The following is a 20,408-nucleotide window of genomic DNA, read 5'->3' on the forward strand; positions in this document are numbered from 1 at the left end:
TCTTTTTCTCAGCTTCATCTTTTTCCATAATTTTACTGTTCTCCCCTCTGCCTCTTCAATTCTGGGTTTTGCCGTCTCTAGTTTATTTTGCACCTCATTACAGATTTTTTTTTAATACATCATGACTATTTTTTTGATCTCTGCAGCAATAGATTCTCTGCTGTCTTCTATGTTTTTTTCAAGTACCAGCAATTAATCTTATGACTATTATTCTAAATTCTTGTTCAGTCATATTGTTTATATCTGTTTTGAGCAATTCTTTAGCTGCCATTTCTTCCTGGAATTTCTTTTGAGGAGAATTCTTCCATTTTGTCATTTTGGCTAGTTTTCTGTCCCTTATGTGTTTTAACCTTTGTATGTGTCCTGTACCTGCAAGCACTGCTATATTAAAGGGGGGTCATACATTGTCCAGGGCCTGGCCCTATAGGAGGTGTTTTTTTGGAGAGTGCTACTTGCTCTCTATTGTTGTGAGTTTGGCTACTTTGTCTCCCTGCTCGTAGTGATATTTTGAACCCTTCACTAGATGTGCTTTGATTTGTTCCTTGAAGTAGCCCTGGAAAGGAAAACAAACAAAAACAAACAGAAAACAAAAACACTTGAACACACAACCCAAAAACAAAAAACCAGAAACACCAGCTACTAGTAAACAGGGTGGAGGTGGTGTTGAGGGAAGAGGCCTTATCCCATACAAAGAGAGAAATGACAGGGGTAGGGAAAAAGAAAGAATAAGAATTGACCAGAGAAACTATATGGATTAATCCAGAGAGAGAGAGAAAGGAAAATAAAGACGACACTTGGAAAAGGAAAAAGAAAATAGTTACCCAGACAGAGAAACTATAGGGTTTAATCCAGAGAGAGAGAAAGGAGAATAAAGAAGGAGGTATAGAACATGTATCAAGAGAATAGATTGGTTTTGGTTTGTTTAAAGACATATTTAGAGTAACCAGAGTAGAGGAGGGAAGAGATAAGAAGGAGAAAAGGAAGGAAGAATATATCTATATAATAAATGTCCGAGAATTAAATCAGGCAATGCAACAGCGCTGGTCTGGAGAAGAGGCCGTCTGGTTCATCAGTATCAATCCTGCTCCAGTAGATATGCAGTTAGCAGGCGCAGAGGGGTGTGGTTTGGTGTAGGCGGGTCCCGCCTCCTCTGTGGGCCCCACTGGCCCTTTGCTGAAGTCCCCCCATGTTGGTGATGGGGAGAAAAATAGTGACACCCCTGTCTCTCCTCCATGGACCCAGTGAGCCAAACCACTTTGTTCGAGCCGTCCTCACAGTGCCACAGGCAAAAACGAGTCAGTTTGTCCTGCTCCACTGACTCCCAAGCCTCAGTGCTTGGCTGGGATTCAAACTCCTGTCCGTGTGCCCTGTTACTGGGGAAGCACAGCTGTGCGCCACCCAATATGTGGTCCCCAGCTGCGGGTGCAGGACTCCAGGGAGTCCCACAGCACTCCAGGGAGAGGATTGCTTTCTCCTACTGAGGACTGCACCCCTGACCTAGCCACTGAGCCTGGGGCTGGCTCCCCTCTTCCCCAGGTGCACCATATGGGCAGCCAGCCCCAGTCCCCTGTCTGGAGAAAGCCTCTCAGTTAGAGATTGGCTCTTTCTCCTTCCTGATCCATGTTTTTGTTTTGTTCTGTTTTGTTTTGTTTTTTTCTTGTCCAGATACAGCCCTAAGCTTCCTCAGCCACTCTTGCTCTTCCCTTTGTCTCTCCGCAGAAGGGGATCCCTCCCCTCCTTCGTTTTCTCTCTCCGGATTTGCAGTCATGCACCTATGGCCCATCAGATTGTCCCAGTGGGTGCCTGGAAGCACAACTGTCTCTTTTCCTCCCACACTCTCAGAGCTCAAAGTCCTTTAGCTTCAGCACTGGTTTGTTTGTGAAATAAGGGAACTTCGGATCCCCCTGTTTCCCTACCATGTCGGCCCTTCCCCTCTTTTCTCCCATTTTGTAGCCTGCCTTTTAGTTTTGTTGATTGTTTCCCTCACTGTGCAGAAGCTTTTTATCTTGATGAAGTGTCCATAGTTCATGTTTGCTTTTGTTTCCCTTGCCTTCAGCAACGTGTCCAGTAAGAATTTGTTGCAGTGGAGGTCAAAGAGGTTCCTGTCTGGGTTTTCCTTGAGGATTTTGATTGTTTCCTGTCTCACATTTAAGTCTTTCATCCATTTGAATTTATTTTTGTGTATTGTGTAAGAAAGTAGTCCTGTTTCATTCTTGTGCATGTTAGTATCCAGCTTTCCCAGTACCATTTTTTTCCGTTGGATATAGTTGAGCATATAGTTGTGGGTCCATTTTGGGGGTTCTGTTCTGTTCCATTGATCTGTGTGTCTGTTTTTGTGCCAGTACCATACTGTCTCAAGGACTACAGATTTGTAATACAGCTAGAAATCCAGAATGATGATGCCTCCAGTTTTATTTTTATTTTTCAGGATTGCTTTGGCTATTCAAGGTCTTTTGTGGTTCCATACAAATTTTAGGATTGTTTGTTCTAGCTCTGCAAAATATGCTGGTGGTATTTTGACAGGGATTGTATTAAATGTTTAGATTGCTTTGAGTAGTGTAGACATTTTAACAACGTTCTAATCCATGAGCGTAGAAAGTTTTTCCATTCCTTTGTGTCCTCTTTAATTTCTTTCATAAGTCTTCTATAGTTTTCAGAGTATAAATCTTTTACCTCTTTGGTTAGGTTTATTCCTAGTTATCTTATGTTTTTTTTTGTGCAATTGCAAATGGGAATGATTTCTTGATTTCTTTTTCTGCTGCTTCGTTGTTGGCATATAGAAATGCAAGAGATTTCTGTACATTGATTTTATGTCTTGCAACTTTGCTGAGTTCATGTATTCTAGCAATTTTTTTGGTGGTCTTTCATGTTTTTTAATAGAATATCATGTTTGCAAATATGTGTCTCAAATTTTATATCTGATGATCAGAAAAATTTGGAACCAGAGAGTCTAATATTTTACAAACTTTTTAGGACAATTTTTTTGACTTGTATGTGGGGAGCAATTATGCAGTGCTTTAAAAAAGTAGACCAGGAACCATGAGACTGTGGTTCTTAGCTCTGGAGTTTTATGTTACTTACTTCATCTTCTTGGCTTATCTTCCTCATTTTAAAATGACATCATAAGATGTCATGAAATGACATGAAACCATAAGATGGTTTTATTTATTGGATTTTTGTGTGATTTCTGTAGTATTGTTGAAAGGATGTTTTTGTAAATAGATAAAGTGTAATATATCCTGTTCTTATAAAGAAAGGATACTTTGCTTTCTAGTTTAAACAAAAGTTAATGCTTAAATAATGACAGTAATTTACTAAAATTAAAATTTTAAGGCAATAGGATACAAAGGAGGAGTAATTCTCTGAGTTCTGTGCTAATAAACTGGGGCCCACAATGCACATTTGTCACCACACCTGAAGCTTTAAGGGTAAAATAAATGGGTTTATTAGTAAAAACTTTTTTTGCTTGCTAATTTTCAGCCCCAGGAAGTAATCTCCCCTTTCTCCAATTTGATTAGTATAGAGTTAGTATTAGTCCCTTACCCCTAAGAAAGCAGCTCTTCAATTTATCAATTTTATTTTTAAAATATTCAATTTTTTTTAGTGTTTATTTAGAGAGAGAACACATAAGTGGGGGAGGAGTAGAAAGAGCGAGAGGGACAGAATCCCATCCAGGCTCTGCACTATCAGTGCAAAGTCCTATGTGGGGTTTAATCCTAAGAACCGGATCATGACCCAAGCTGAAATCAAGAGTTAGTCACTTAACTGACTGAGCCACCCAGGCATCCCTAAAATATTCCAGTAGTTTTAATGTATTAATTGTATTCAACCTTGATTGATATTTTTCTCATTCTTTGCTTGGGTTTATTTTACTCCTCTCTTGCTACTTTCTGAGCTGAAAATGTTTTTCCTTTATTCTCTCTTTTTTTTTTTTTTTTTTGGTTTAGGAAAGAGAGTTTGCTCAAAAATGAGTTTGTCTCATAGTTAAGCTTTTGTCATAGCTCATTAGTTTTCATTACATAATAGGATAACTAGTATTAGTCACTAAGTACTTAGTAATTGCAATTTTTATTAACTTCAACCAAGAGTCATTTTAGGTTAGTGCGTTTTAAGTCAAACAAGCAAGAATAATAAAAATGTTTGACACTGTAGTTACTTGTTTTGCATTATCTTTAGCAAATGTGGATTAATTTCTTCAAGGGGGGGGCCAAAGTAAATGAGTAAAACTAAAATATAAATCATGAGTTTTCAAAGAGAGATATCTGCTCTCTCATATATTTGTCAGCGTATTCAGTGGAATAAGAGCTATATCACTTTTAACTGTCACTGAGTAGGTTGGTTTTGTAAAAACTGTAAAAATCAGGGGTGCCTGGGTGGCTCAGTCAGTTAAGCCTCTGACTTCAGCTCAGGTCATGACCTCATGGTTCATGTTTGAACCCCATATCGAGCTCTGTGTTGACAGCTCAGAGCCTGAAGCCTGCTTTGGATTCTGTCTTCCTCTCTCTCTCTCTGCCCCCCCCTCCCCCGCTCATGCTCTGTCTCTCTCTCAAAAATAAACATTAAAAAATTTTTTTTAAAGGTATAGGAGGGCAAAGACAGGGTAGAAAAAAAATCCAGCTCAGATCTTTAGTTTTTTAAATTGTCTTTAATGTTTATTTATTTTAGAGAGAGAAGGAGGGAAGGTGAAAGGGGGAGGGGCAGAGAGAGAGGAAGACACAGAATCCAAAGCAGGCTCCAGGCTCTGAGCTGTCAGCACAGAGCCTGATGCAGGGTTAAAATTCATGAACCGTGAGGTCATGACCTGAGCTAAAGTCACTTAACTGACTGAGCCACCCAGGTGCCCCATGCCCTCCTATATCTTCATGAACATAGCAGTGAACCAGTACTTGAGTGAGACATGTTTTGGTAGATTTGTGTCATTGTTTGGCCAATATTCCTGTTTCCTTTCCCCTCCGTGGAAAAGAGTAAGGGTACCTCTTGCCCCACTGATGTTGGGCTTGGCCTCATGGCTTACTTTGGCTGATGGCTGATGAGATGTGAGAAACATAATGTATACCATGTCTGAGCATAAACATTGTCCATGGTCGTGTTCCTTTCTCTTCAATGAGAACAGCATGCACCAGGTGCTCTTTGTGCCTAGGACCCTGAATGGTAAGGCACACAGAGCAGACCTGAACCTGATCCACAGTCTAGAGCATTGTTAGGTATGATCCTTCTATATCAGATTTGTTGAGGGTTTTATGATGAAAGGATGTTGTATTTTTTTAAATGCTTTTTCTGCATCTATTGAGATGATCATCGTATGATCTTTATCTTTCATTCTGTTAATGTGATGTATCTCATTGATTTAAGTATGTTGAATCATCTTGATTCCCAGTGATAATTTCTACTTGGTCATGGTATATAATTTTTTTAATGAGTTCTTGAATTCAGTTTGCTAATATTTGTTGAGAACTTGTGCCTGTCTTTTCAGAAGGTCTATAGTTTTCTACCCATGTAGCAGCATCATTATCTAGCTTTAGCATCAGGGTAATGCTGGCCTCATACAATCAGTTTAGAAGTGTTTCCTGCTCTTCTATTTTTTGGAAAAAAAAGTGAAAAGTATTAGCATTAACTCTTTAAATATTTGGTAGAATTCCCAGTTAAGTAAGACATCTGGTCATGGGGTTTCATGAATCAGGAAGCTTTTGATAACTGATTCAATCTCTTTAATGTGTGCTTAGATTTTCTTTTTCTGTGTCTTTAGGAAATTATCCAGTTCTTCTAGGTTATCTAATTTGTTGGCATATAATTATTCATAGTAGTCTCTTATCCTATTTATTTTCATAGTGTCTGTTGTAATTTCTTTTTTGAGTCTCATTCTCACTTAAGAGTTGTAAATTTTGTTAATCTTCGCAAAAAAACAGCCCTTAGTTTTGTTACTCTTTTCTATTGCTTTTCTGGTTTCCATTTGATCTTTGATCTTTATTATTTGATCTTTATTATTTCCTTCCTTCTGCTAACTTTAAGCTTAATTTGTTCTTTTTCCAGTTTCTTGAGGTATAAAGTTAGGCTGTTTATATACGACCTTTCTCATTTTCATTTTTTAATATGTGCATCTATCATCTATAAACTTGTCTCTGAACTAGTTTTGAAGCATTCCGTTGGTTTGGGTGTGTTGTGTTTCCATTTTCATTTGTGTTGAGACATTCTTTGATTTCCTTTTGTTTTTTAATGGGGTATAATTGACATGTAACATTATATTAGTTTCAGGTGTACGGTGTAAAGATTTTATATTTATATATATTGTGGAATAATCACCACACTAAGTCCAGTTAACATCTACCACCACACATGATTATAAAATTTTCTTGTGATAAAAATTTTAAGGTCTAATCTCTTAGTAAATTTCAAATATGCAGTGCAGTATTAGGAACTGTAGTCACTATGTTCTACATTACATCTCCATTTCTCTCACTCTCTTCTCCTTCTGGGACCCGTCATGCAAATGTTTACTTGATGTTATCCTATAAAAATCCCTTAATTTAGGTTCACTATTTTTCCATTCTTTTTAATTAATTTATTTACTTATTTACTTACTTATTTTTTGCTGTTCTGGTTGGTGAGTTCCTATGCCCTGTGTTCGAGTTCACTGAACCTTTCTTCTGTTTCATGCTATTTAATCCCTCTTGTGTATTTTTCAGTTCAGCTATTTAATTCTTTAGCACTGACTTTCATTTGGTACTTTCTAATATTATCCCTTTGTTGAAGTTTTCACTTTTTTATCCATTCTTCTGAGTTTTGTGACCATATTTAAGATTATTAATTTCAGCTCTTTATCAGGTAAGTTACTATCTCCATTTTATTTGACTCTCTGTTGGTTTCTATGCATTAGATGAAACAACCATCTCTCCCCGTCTTGAATGGTTGGCCTTATGTAGGAGCCGAACCTTAAAACTCAACCCTGCCCTAGCTTTTGGCTGTCTGTTAAGATGCTTGGACAAACACAAAAGATTATTTTTAATGTTTATTTTTTAGAGAGAGAGGGAGAGAGGGACAGATAATCTGAAGCAGGCTCTACACTGACAGCAGTGAGCCCAAGCCCAATGTGGGATTCAGACTTAACAAACCGTGAGATCATGACCTGAGCCAAAGTCGGATGCTCAACCAACTGAGCCACTCAGGCACCCTGTATTTTATTTTTAATAGATCCCTGTAGTTGGGGTATTCCAAATAGTTATACAAAGCAAGGGAGAGCCTCCATCAGCACCTAGATTCAGGCTGATAAACCAGAGCCTTAGTTAGGCAGTAGCTTTTAAAAAAAATTTTTTTTAAACGTTTATTTATTTTTGAGACAGAGACAGAGCATGAACGGGGGAGGGTCAGAGAGAGGGAGACACAGAATCTGAAACAGGCTCCAGGCTCTGAGTTGTCAGCACAGGGCCGATGCAAGGCCTGAACTCAGGGATGGCGAGATCATGACCTGAGCCGAAGTCAGCCACTTAACGGACTGAGCCACCCAGGCGCCCCAGGCAGTAGCTTTTTAAAGAATACAAATAAATACAGTCCAGTGGGACCACAGATGTGAGACCCACCAGAGCCAGGCAATCTGGATGTGTTGCCTGCATGGCAGTTGTGAAAATTATAGCACCAGACAAGTTTATTAGCTCCTTTCTGGGAGACTCCACAAGCTGTGAAGCAGAGGGAGAGCGCAAAGACCACATCCTCTGGCCTACATTCCCTGAAAGCACTTCTGTATGCTCCAGATGTGTGCCAAACCTGAAATCTTTCCCTAAGGCCGAAGCTCCAGGACAAGCAAGTCCCTTTTTTTGACAGAATGGGGCTGTGTTTCAGTCTGCTGTGTGCTGTGCCACCAAGTCTCTGGTTAGTGCATTTCTGGGAGACTCCAGAACTCCAGCACTGCTGCTACCAGAGCCAGGCATTCAAGAGTTATCCTCTTGTTTGCAGCTGCACCAGACACATGTAAGAGGCCCCCTCTAAGAGATGCTGATGCTCTGAAGTGCAGCAGAGGGAGAAGCAGAGATGGTGCCTGGCCCTCTGAGGGCCCAGGAAAGGTTTACAGTCAGCCCGTAAATGTGTTTAATTAGAAGCCTGCCTCTCAGATTGCAATAATGACAAACTATTAGGCCCCTTTTACAAAAAGACTGAGCTCCTAGTTGTTATCTGTTGCTATGCCAAAGAGGTGATAATCTGTTTAAGAATTATTTTTCTGTGGGTTGCAGTCCTGTGGGATTTGTGAGCATTAACTCCACTGGCCAGCAGAGCCAGGTGATGTAGAGGTGTCCCCTGGAAGCAGCTGTACAAATCAAGGCACCAGCCAAGAACTTAAGTTCCTTTCTTGAAGATAAGGGCAAGTTTAAGCAAGGCAGATGGAGAACGTAAATACTGCATCCACTGAGCAATTCTCTGGATATCTATAAATGTGCCAAGTCAGAAGCCTTAGGTCAAACCCTCTGGTCAGAGCTCCTGGACAAGCACATAGGCCTCTGTCTCCATTTGGGACTGGGTTTTAGTCTGCTATCAATATTCTCCCAGGGGAGTGCCAGTCTGCCAAGAACTGCCTCTCTGTTGTGTTCCTGGGTCCCTTAAGATGATAAGCTCCTTGTTCTTGAGAGCCAGGTGATCAAGGGGTGTTTCCTGAGTGGCAGACACAAAAACTGGGTCACCAGACATAAAAATCGGAATACCAGACATGGGTAAAAGCTCTCCTTTAGGAGATACTGGTGTTCTAGAGCACAACAGAGAGATCAGGAAGAATTCACCCACCGGCCTTCTTCCCCAGAGAGTATTCCCGTAGGCCCCTGACTCTCAGATCAATGCTTTAACATTAGCAAATGAGTCTCTTTGACATAAAGTCTGGGCACCTTTCAAAGAACTGTTTCTGTGCTGGGCCCTGGGGCAGGTGAGTCGGCACATGAACCTTTTAAGAACCATCAGTCTGGTGGGTATGAACCCTGTTGGTCTTCAAAGCCAGATGTTTTGGGGACTCCTCTGTCAGGTGGCAGTCTTAAAAGTGGGATACCCAATGTGGGATCAAACACTTTGCTTCTCTGGGAGAAGCTCCAGCTTTTGAATCCCCTTCTGATTATGGATCGGGGGTGGGTTTATCCTAAGATTGTCTCAGTCTTTCCTATACACTTTGATATGGTTTTTCCCATGTTTGCCAGATGTGAAGAGCTCATGCTGCCAGGTTTTAGGGTTGTTTTTTTTTTTCCCCCAGAGGAAATTATTCCATAGATGTACCTATAGATATAGTGTGTCCATGTTAGGTGAGTGTAGGATCTTCTTCCTACGTCACTATCTTGAATTGGAACCGTTTTTTATTTTCTTTCCCTACTAGAGTTAACATTTATATCAAATAAATTATCAAGTAAAACTACAAGGAAACAAAAATATTTAACACTCACAGAGACACAATTTTGTAAGGAGGAAAGTTAACCATAATTAGCATAAGTACAATAAATTATATCTGTTGATATTTTAGGGGAAAGTATTACCAGAAGAAAGACAAAAATACTTTTAAAATACAGCATCATTGCCACAGCACATGGAAACATTGCCATAAAAAAATTAACGATTTTTGCTTAATTTTTCAGCCCTCTTTGAATTTATATTCTGAAATTTGATGTTCTGCAATTCCACTTGCATGGAGTATCTTTTCCATCTCTTCAAGTTTTACATGCATCCTTAAAGCTGAAATGTATCCATTGTTGGTACCAAATACTTGGGTCTTAGTTTTTATCCAGCCAGCCAGAGTGCCTTTTGATTGGTGAATTCAAACCACTTATGTTTAGAGTGATTTTTTAGTAAGTCCTTAACCATTAATAGCTTTTATATTTCCACTATTTCTTTTTACCTCTCTTTCTGCCTACCTTTGTAAATTGGTTATTTTTCATGGTGGTATGTTCTGTTTCCTCCTTTGTCAATTTGCTGTGGCTTTTGTCTTATTATTGATGTTCCAATTGACCTCCTATTTTTTCTTTAACAATTTATTGTTGCTGTATTTATTTTTCCTGCTTTTCCTCTGACTTTTATACTGTAGTTGAAGAGTTGACACACCATCCTAATATAGAGTTACAGTTTTCTAGGGTATATTTTTACTTTTACCTAGTGTGTTGTGTACTTTGGAATGTTTTTATGTGGCTTATTAGCATGTCTTCGTTTTAGCTTGAAGAACTCTTTATCAGGTTGCTTGCAAGGCAGATTTAGTGGTGGTGAACTTTATTTCGTTGGTCTGGGAAAGCCTTTATTTCCTCTTCATATCAGAAGGGAAACTTTGCCAGATTAAATATTCTTGGCTGACAATTTTTTGTCTTTCAACACTTCAAATGTGTCGCATGCTCTCTCCTGGCCAGTAGATGTTCTGCAGAGAAATACACTGATAGCCTAATGGGAATTCCTACGTAAGTTACATTTTTTTTTTTTTAAATTGGATGTCTTTAATATTCTTTATTATTTGTGAAAGTTACGTCTTATAGAAGGTCATTGGGTATTGAGATAAAAGGGTGATCTATTAGTTGGTAGACTTGGACATACATAACTTTCCTCAGGTTTGGGAAGTTCTCAGCTTTTTAAAAATTTATTTATAACCTCTGCCCCCTTCTCTATCTCTTCTTCTGAAATCCTGATTTATTCTGATATTTGCCTTCTTTATGGCTTGATTGCTGAAGAATATAATTTTCTTTTAGTAATGCTCTATTTCCTTGAATTTTCATAACCTTTGTAGATATTTATTGGTGCTTTCACATTTGAAGTAGAAGATACCTCCTTAATTCTGCTTACTGTCTTCAGATGGGGTATTATGTTCTATAGTATTGTTACTGTATTTTTCCTCTGTGTTTTTGAAGAAACCTTCTCGTCATCTTGTTCCTCCTTTGGGGCAGTTTTCTAAAGCTTTTAGGTTTTCTCTGGTTCTTATAATTTACCAGACTACAAGCGTTTCTTTTGTTTTCTAGAAGGTGGCACTATAGCTCAAGTTTGTGCTGTCTACTAGAGACTACTCTCACGGTGGCACTTGAGAATCCTGCACAAGGAACTAACAGACCTCGAGGGGAGGTGTGGGTTTAGCACTGGGTGCTCCCACAGACCCAGTAGGATGATCCCAGGAGTGGTACTTCTTATTAAGCACAGTCCTTCTCACACCATTTGAAATTCTTACCTGCTTCTTTTCCAGTATCCTCCCAACTTCCAGTTATAGAGCTCCCACCTTAGTACTCCATGTGCTGAGGCAGAAAATGGATTTCTCTAGTTGCCATAAGTAGGCAGTCATTGATTTCTTTTCCCTTGCAGGAGAGGTCACTGCCACCAGATAAATCAGCACCCTTCAGTGTTTTCTTAGCCTGGAAAGTTTCTCTTACTGCTTCTTCTGCAACCAGACTCCTATATTTTTCCCTTTAGGGTAGTGTGCTAGAGTCTGCCTTAGGGAAGTCTAGACTCAGGAGCATGTTCTCTCTCTGATGTGTAAGTGCCTGTTCAGATCTGCACTCACCCGATTTTTGTCCCATAGTGGCAAGAGGGGTCTAGGCAGTTTAGCTACCTTCTCTGGTTCCCCCAGCTCTTGCAGAGGTTGGTTTGTCTCTTACTGGCTGCACTGGTGGGTGAGACTCCTGCCAGGTTCTTTGGAGTAAGGTGATAGGTCTGAAAACACCCACGAGGGTGCTTTGGTTTATGTATGAATGTCAAATCTTTTGATTAAAAAGGGGGATAAGTAGGAGAAACATTTTATGCCAGCATGTTGCTGACCTCACCAGGACTGTCAGATGTTCACTTTGGCTGCAGGGTGGAGAAGAGCTGGAGAGGTCAGAAGTAGAAGCCTGAAATGAAGAAACATTCATGATTCTTACTCCATAATCTAAAGCATTGCATTTGATTTTATTTATAGTGTTCTATCATTTATAAGGTTACTTTAGCATTGGTCTAATAGGATTTTCCCATTGAATGAGAAATAGTAACTAGGTTACATCATTTAACCTACAAAGTGATATTATAATTAAAAAGTTTGAAATATATGAGGGAAAATGAAAATATATATTTATCAATGGCTTTTTTAATTACTGTAAACATATTGAGCTATACTTTACAAAAGAAGGAAGGATGTCATTTGTATTTGACATAAGCTGTTTGCTTAATATGGTACCCTTTATTTACAAAATGAAAACTTAGAAAATACAACATTCCATCTAAAGGGAGAATTACCCAAGGTAACATTACATGAGAATACCTATATCCTTACCAATCTGCTTTCATTGAAGTTAAAAAGCAAATACCAGAGCTACTGAAAACTATGACTATCCTAGCAATACTTACAACACACAGAATCGAATTTGATCTTAATGATAAAACTTCCTATTAATAAAATGAAGTCTCGATAATATTATACAATGTAGGGAATATTTTCATTAAATGCTATCTGATTTTAAACTTCTGTGACAACTGTTAGCACTGATTTATGTAAAATTCATTTTACTTTAATTGGGTAATTGAAAACAAAGGCACTTTATATTGCAGTAGCATAGAAATTTATTTTTATTTTTACAGAGAGAGCGAGAAGCTCAAGCAGACCCCATGCTCACTCAGCATGGAGCCCAATGTGTGGCTTGACCCCATCACCCTGGGATCATAGCCTGAGCCAAAATCAAGAGTTGGAGGCTCAACTGGCCAACCCACCCAGACACCCCCTAGAAGTTTCTAATTACATGCATGCTTCATAGAGACCAAACCCTAAAGTTAAGATAAACATTTTGATGTTATTCGATTGTCATAAAGATGTTTAATGACTACTGATAAGTCAGTAAAATTAGTAATGAAAGTGAAAATTTTCACATTATTTGATACTCACATCTTAAGTACTAGTTGGAAGTAGCATTCAAAATGGTTTTGCTAGCCATAATTAGTTTTTTTAAATTTGTATATAAGTAGTGTTTTTCAGTTTACAAAATGATTGTTCTGTGCACAGTATTTAAAAAATACTTTTGGTTACTGCTTTCTACAATTATGGTTGAGATCTATCTATAAACCATTATCAACAAGCATTCATAGTACTAGCACATATTATTTTTTCAGTAATTTTGGAATAAATCCTTTGAGTAATAGTACACATATGTAGATTATTTTGTGAAATATTGTTTTAATGATAGAAGATTTTGTCATTTAAAGATACCTGCTATTAGGATGCTTGGGTGACTCAGTCGCTTAAGCATCTGACCCTTGATCTCTGCTCAAGTCATGATCTCATGGTTTATGAGTTTGACACCCTTGTGGGGCTCTGCACTGACGGCGTGGAGACTGCCTGGGATTCTCTCTCTCTCTCCCTCCCCCACTCTGTCTCTCAAAGTAAATAAACTTTAAAAAAAAAAGATATTTGCTATTGACTCCATTTAAATGTAAACTTAGTTGGTCATACCTGGGAACAGAATCCATCCAGATTTTTCTGGACCATGTTCTTTTAAAGAAACCTATGTCTGGATGTAGAATATATCCCTATTCTTTATAAGAAATATAGGAAGACGTATTGGATGGTGGTCGAACATTTGGGTTCTGAATTCAGATTGCCCATTTTGACTCCAAGTGTCTGACTCACTTAGTAACTACTTTAGAGAGTCATGAGAATGGAGGTAAAAAATATAAACTGTTGAGCATATTATTTCACAGTAACAACATTGACTAAGAGCTTTCTCCCTTAGAATTCTCTGTTGACTACTTATTGAACATAAACGTTCTCTTAAATTAATGAAAGTATATTCCACATTTTAATAACCTTTTTTACAGTATAAATAATTTCTCTAATTTTTTGTTTTAGGTCACTTTTCACATCGAGCCATATAGCAATCGGGATGATCAAAACATGTACAAAAATGTCAAATATATTATAGACAAGTGAGTTTCTTCTGTGTTTATAATTATTTTTTATGAGCCAGTGATAATTACAGTTATAAGAAGAGTAAATTTAAATGTATTTGAGAGATTTGAATGAGTTATGATCTGATACATTAAAACTAATCATTTTGAGGAATATTTATGAAATTCCTTATAATTCACTTTGTGTGTAAATAGATTGTTCACTTTACTGTTTGTGTTTATTAAGCTGTTTATGATTTCTCATATCATATAAATGATATAAAATATTTTAAATTGATGTTATTAAACCACAAATATTGAGTTTTGTCTAATTATGAAACATGAACTGCTTCTCTATCAGTGGACTCACATCTAATATTTATATTTAATCTGATTATAAGGAAACATTTATTAATTTTGTTCAAGGATTTTACTGATGAGAACTGTGACAGATACTATATACTCTTAAAAACTCGTCAGCAACAGGGAGACATTGATTACTAGTAGGAAACAGTTGACATATTCATATAGAAAATGGGCTTTTTATGGTATTGGTCATTATTTGTAAACCTCAATATAAGATCATTAATTTGTTGTTAGGTAATGTCTTGATGTATCCAGTATCTCATTTTTCTAATCTGCAAAATTGAAAATACTTTTTTAATCATTACCCATAATACAACTGATCCCCCTCAAAGTGAACAATGTGCTTATTAAAATGCATGCATTACCTTCATTTTCAATATAGAAACAGTTATGGTCTATGGAAAGTGAGTTGCAGATATTAATTTCATTTTTACATATTTTTGTATTTTAGGTATGGAAATCATCCAGCCTTTTATAGGTACAAGACTAAGACTGGCAATGCCCTTCCTATGTTTTATATCTATGATTCCTATATCACAAAGCCTGAAAAATGGGCCAATCTGTTAACCACCACAGGGTCTCAAAGCATTCGCAATTCTCCTTATGATGGACTGTTCATTGCACTTCTAGTAGAAAGCAAACATAGGTATGATATTCTACAAGGTGGTTTTGATGGAATTTACACATATTTTGCCACAAACGGCTTTACTTATGGCTCATCCTATGAAAACTGGGCAGGGCTAAAATTTTTTTGTGATCAGTTCAACCTACTGTTTATCCCAAGTGTGGGCCCAGGATACATAGACACCAGCATCCGTCCGTGGAATGCTCAAAATACTCGGAACCGAATCAGCGGGAAGTACTATGAAACTGCCCTGGGTGCCGCACTCCATGCCCACCCCAGTGTAATTTCCATCACCTCTTTTAATGAGTGGCACGAAGGAACTCAGATTGAAAAAGCTGTTCCCAAAAGAACCAGTAATACGGTATACCTAGATTACCGGCCTCATAAACCAAGTCTTTATCTAGAACTAACTCGCAAGTGGTCTGAAAAATACAGTAAGGAAAGAGCTGCTTATGCATTCGATCATGAGCTGCCTCTTTCTTAATGCATTTATAATTCTAGAAATCAATAAATATTTTTTGTTTTAGGAATAACTGTCAATCAGTATACACTGATACACTTAATAAGAATTTGTTCTTTTTTAAAAATGGTAATGTCATCATTGCCACCCTTCACAATGCTGCACTGAAAAAATGAGAAAAGTGCACAATGTTCTGAATTTGCAGTTAAAATCCTACTTTGATACTTTCATTTCACAGTAAATGCTCATGTTACATAATTAGTGCACAGTTACATCAAACTTGTATTCTGGGCCCAAAGAAATAGATTGTGTGCATATTTGGTATGTCTACTGAGGAAAATAAGGCTTAAACAATAGTGTACATGTTTCATGTAGAATTTTTTCAATGATTCCGTCATCCAGAGTTTGAACACTAAAATCTCCACTAAAAATACTTAAGGGAATGTAATCATAACATCAGTCTTACTGTGAATCCTATTGTGTGAGGAAGGCTTGCATCATCCTTTGAGGAACTTTGATAAACCATAGCACGCTTGGTGTTTTGTCCGTCTAATGTGTCTGCTTCACATCGATGAATTACAGATTTCAGAAGCTGTGGAAAGTTGTTTCATAAAAGTTAACAATTGCTTATCAGTTATTAAGAAAACATAGTTCACAGTTGTTATTCATGTTTTTAAAATTCAATGTTAATCAGATACCAACTGTTAGTATCAATTTTTTTTCTTTCTTACCTGTCATCGGATTTCCTTCTTGTTTTTAGCTATTTTTACCAAAATAGAGAAAATTTACTTAGCATTTTAAGGAAGTGAAAATATTTTTATATCTTAAATCCATTCCTACATTTTACTTGTACCAATTTAATGATTGAAATAATCTCATTTAAAATACTTTATTGTATGTAATAACATCCCCATGTGTAAAAACATCATACATTCATGGTACCTATCACGTTTAATGCTTGTGATCAGTTGTTTGTCATATTGTGACAAATTAATCTACCTGTATGCTAATGATGAATCTTTATTTTTTTTTTAATGTTTATTTATTATTGAGAGAGCACGAGCAGGGGAGGGGCAGAGAGAGGAGGAGACTACAGAATCTGAAGCAGGCTCCAGGCTCTGAGCTATTGGCACAGAGCCTGACACAGGGCTCAAACTCACAAACCATGAGATCATGACCTGAGCCAAAGTCGAACACTTAACCGACTGAGCCACCCAGGCTCCCTAACAATGAATCTCTTTAATAATAGAGTATGTCATTCTCCAGTTCTTATAGTTAATATTTGTAATTAGAAATATAGTACAAAAATATATGCTTACATGAATATTATTTATTAAAGAGAAGCAATTGGGCAGTGTAATCAAAAATACATATAAATCTTCAGGGTTTAGAGATACTCATACAGAAATAAATTAACAACAGTAGAATTAACAGTAGAATTAACAATAAATTAACAATTTATCATAAAATAGTCCATCAGGTGATGAAATTTATTTTCAATCGGTGATTTTGAAGTAAAATTTATTTGAAAAGAGGCAAGATTAGTGTTAAACTTATAACTGAATTTGCCATTTCTCAGAATGATCAGACGATGGCAAATTAGTACAATAATAGTAATCCACTTTCTCAAAAAATGACAAGAATAAATCACTATAATGATGTAAGCAAGCATCTTCATAGGACCACTCATACAGATAGAACCTGTGGATTTTTTTTTCTTCTATCCAGTTAGCCACTGTATGCTAGCCTAGGGATGAATTCTAAATACATCATGCCTAATAATCACACTGTATTAAATTTTGAAGAATACTACAGAGGAGTTTTTGACATTGCTTGTACTATATATTTGAACCTACTGTGACAGAAAAGTTTTGTGAAATGGTTCTGATTAAGGGAAAGTGGATAAAAACAAGGTCAGCAAATCCTCAACACAAATACCATCACTTCCTATTTTGCTCTCATTGCAGACCTAGATAATCAACAGCATGCTTTACCTCTGAACTTGACCCCATCCAGCCAGTAACAATCAGACTTCAAAGTAAGATAAAACAGATTCTGTCTTCAGTGCAGAAAGTTATTCTCAAGGGAACAATGTTTGGAATCTGATATAATGGTTTAAGAATTTATATGAACATCGTGTGTCTTTTCACCTGTTAAAAAAAATTATTAGGAGGAATCATCTCCAATAATTCTCAAGAATGCTCTCAAAACCCTTCCTCAGGTATTCATTACAGCTGCCTTCATCATTTTACTTACAACACAGTTTATATCATTATAATCACAAGTAAATGAGAGCAAAGAACTGATTGCCTAAACTATATAGGTGTAAATTCAATAAACAGTGTAATATATGCAATGCATGAATCATAATTCTTTTATGGTTTAATCAGTCTGTTTTGACTGTATAGAAAATCTTTGTTTTATTGTCCCCTTAAGGACTAATATTGTCAAAAACTGCTGTTATTAGTGTTTAAGTTGTACGTTAACTTTTTTGTTTTGAAATTAAAAAAACTATTTTGTTATATTAACTTTCATTTAATAAAAGCGTACATGAAATAATATATATAAAAATGTTTCTACTTAATGAAATATTTAGTTTCTGATGATTAACAGATGAAAGTAGTATTCATTCAGCACTCTTTATTTTCTGTTTGAAATATGCAACACTCACAAAGTCTATCTTTAACTGCATATACATTTAAATGTAAATTTGCTAAACATGTTTTTTTTATTTGGGAGATGTTTTATTTTTTTTATTCTTTAGGCATACTCATGTTCTAACTCTTATGAAATTGGTCTTACCCTAACAAGCTACCAGAAAGTCTACCAAGTTTATAACCATGCACTTTTTCAAACTAATCAGTTACTCAGTTTAAACACGATGACATGTGTGAACTCTATAGTCCCTACAGAAACAGCTCTTAAAACTATCTAAATTTTGGATTAAGGTCAAACACCCTCATGTCCCATAGTGTAGAAGCAATACTTTATTTATTACCAGAAAAAGTCCAGTTACTTTCATAAATATCTACAAGTTCAAAATGAAAAATGGACCTAGCCACAGGCAGAAACGTTTTTTTGGCTCACATGTTCTCTGTTTAAAAATAAACTCCAAATTGAATTTTATACTGACTTTGTTACATGTCCACGTAAAGTCTAAATGTTATTGTATGCTTACTGTAAAATTATCATTGAGAATTCAGGTACTACATTGGCTTAATTACAAATACTCACTTATCCTTAGTCTAAAGAACTTAGTAGTAGTGCTGTTACATTTCAATTATCCGTGGAGAGAGGAACATTTTTCAATGCAATTAGTTTTTGTTGGTTTTACATAATTTAGGATATCAAAAGAATTTAAAAACTAGTAAGCAAATGATCATACATCTAAAATTTACTGAAATTAAAAGAGTAGCACTTTTTATTCTTAGTGTTCTAGATCCCATTTAAAAGCATCTTATATATTAAATTGTAAAAAAATTTAACCATGAATTTAACCATAAAGAGACTTTCAGAAAATACCCATGAAATAAATATCTCATGACATAAAACAATAGTGTACTATAATTCTATATACAATTCAACTTATGGTATATGATTGTATCCTCATGCTTTGTGTTTTTGACTTGAAAGAATTGGTTAAAAATCCAAGAAAAGATTGTAAACAACATAAAGTGACACTCTTTAGCTATTCAATCACATTTAAAACACATTACAATTATATTCATGCATAAAAGTATGTTTGAATCAGTTTTATAAAAGCCATTATGAAGACACTCACTCTTTTGATAATATCTAATGTAATGCAATCTTTACCCTGATTTTGAAAATACAAAAAAATTTAGAAGAAATTCAATTGTAATAAATGCAATAAAGTTTAGAAGTTTATATGTTTAAACAGTCATCTAAATGTAGTGTACCAGAACTTTTTTGTATGTAGTAAGTTTATTTTGAAGACTGCCATTCTATATATTGTTTTTTACTTAGATTCATTAGCCATGTGGCACACTATTAAGCCATTAATATTAAAGTAGAGCAATCTAATCTTTGGTTTCATGTAAAAAGTTAACTGTAAATCTGCTAAATTCTTGAAAATTGGTGTTATATTCATTTTAATTAAAGTACATGTGTCTTGAAAATACTTGACTTTTTAGCCATCTTGTAAAAAATGTTGAATGATAATCACTTTATGAATAAGTAGCTGAGCTCAAATTCTGTTTTATTTGTCATGAGTATTATGTATTTTCAGCTAAAGACTTAATCTCCAAATATTCTTTTAATGTATAGTATTTCACTATTTTCACTTGAGTCATTCTTATATAGGGTGTAGGTAATATTTCCTTTTTTTAAAATATGTGTACTCTTTGAAAAACATAACATTTTTTTCTGCAAAAAGGGGGGGCCTGAGTGGCTCAGTCAGTTAAGTGTCCAACTTTGGCTCAGGTCATGATCTCACAGTTCATGAGTTCGAGCCCTGCATTGGGTTCTGTGCTGACAGCTCAGAGCCTGGAGCCTGCTTTGGATTCTCCCTTTCTCTCTGACCCTCCCCCACTTGCTCTCTCTCTCAAAAATAAACATTAACATTTTTTTAAATCTGAACAATGAAACATGAGATTTTAAAAAGAATATACATATACAGTGCTAGCATACGTGGTTGACTACATATTTGGTATTGAGCTTGAGTAGTTAATATAAAATGTTACATGTTTCTTACTGCCAGAAAAGAAGCACCTCCTTTCCTCTCCAAGGTAAAGTTCACCTTGTCAACACAATTTAAAAGTTATAAGGAATATAGTCAATAGTACTATAATAGTGTTGCATGTGACAGGTAGTAACTACATTTATGGGGAGCACAGCATAATGCATAGAGTTGTTGAATCACTATGTTGTATACCTGAAACTAATGTATATCAACCATGCAAAAAATTTCAGAAAAATAAATTTCTCAAATGGCCATTATACCTCGTGTCAAAAGTGTAAAAACCTACAGGAACCTGTCAGGTAATATAAATAAAATGCATCAGGTCTAAGACCCTGGAGAGAGAATCCTAGGAACTGTGGACCACTCCTAAAAGGAATAGCTGCTAATCAGCTGTGTCAGTGTTCATTTTGTAGTTAGGC

At 36.2% G+C, this 20,408-nt stretch overlaps 1 protein-coding gene across 2 annotated transcripts in view; it reads left to right on the forward strand.

Moving 5' to 3' along the window:
* MANEA (mannosidase endo-alpha) overlaps positions 1-18,821 on the forward strand; it is a 66,244-nt gene extending 47,423 nt beyond the window's left edge. For both annotated transcript variants that reach the window (XM_060616209.3, XM_060616210.3), the window contains exons 4-5: positions 13,799-13,875; positions 14,654-18,821. In XM_060616209.3, coding sequence (XP_060472192.1) covers positions 13,799-13,875; positions 14,654-15,311 — 735 coding nt within the window. In that variant the 3' untranslated portion in view covers positions 15,312-18,821. The remainder of the gene's footprint in view (positions 1-13,798; positions 13,876-14,653) is intronic.
* The last annotated feature ends 1,587 nt before the right edge of the window (positions 18,822-20,408 follow it).

The sequence above is a fragment of the Panthera onca genome, chromosome B2 (assembly GCF_046562875.1).
Source record: "Panthera onca isolate mPanOnc1 chromosome B2, mPanOnc1 haplotype 2, whole genome shotgun sequence".
In the NCBI taxonomy this organism is placed as follows: Eukaryota; Metazoa; Chordata; class Mammalia; order Carnivora; family Felidae; genus Panthera; species Panthera onca.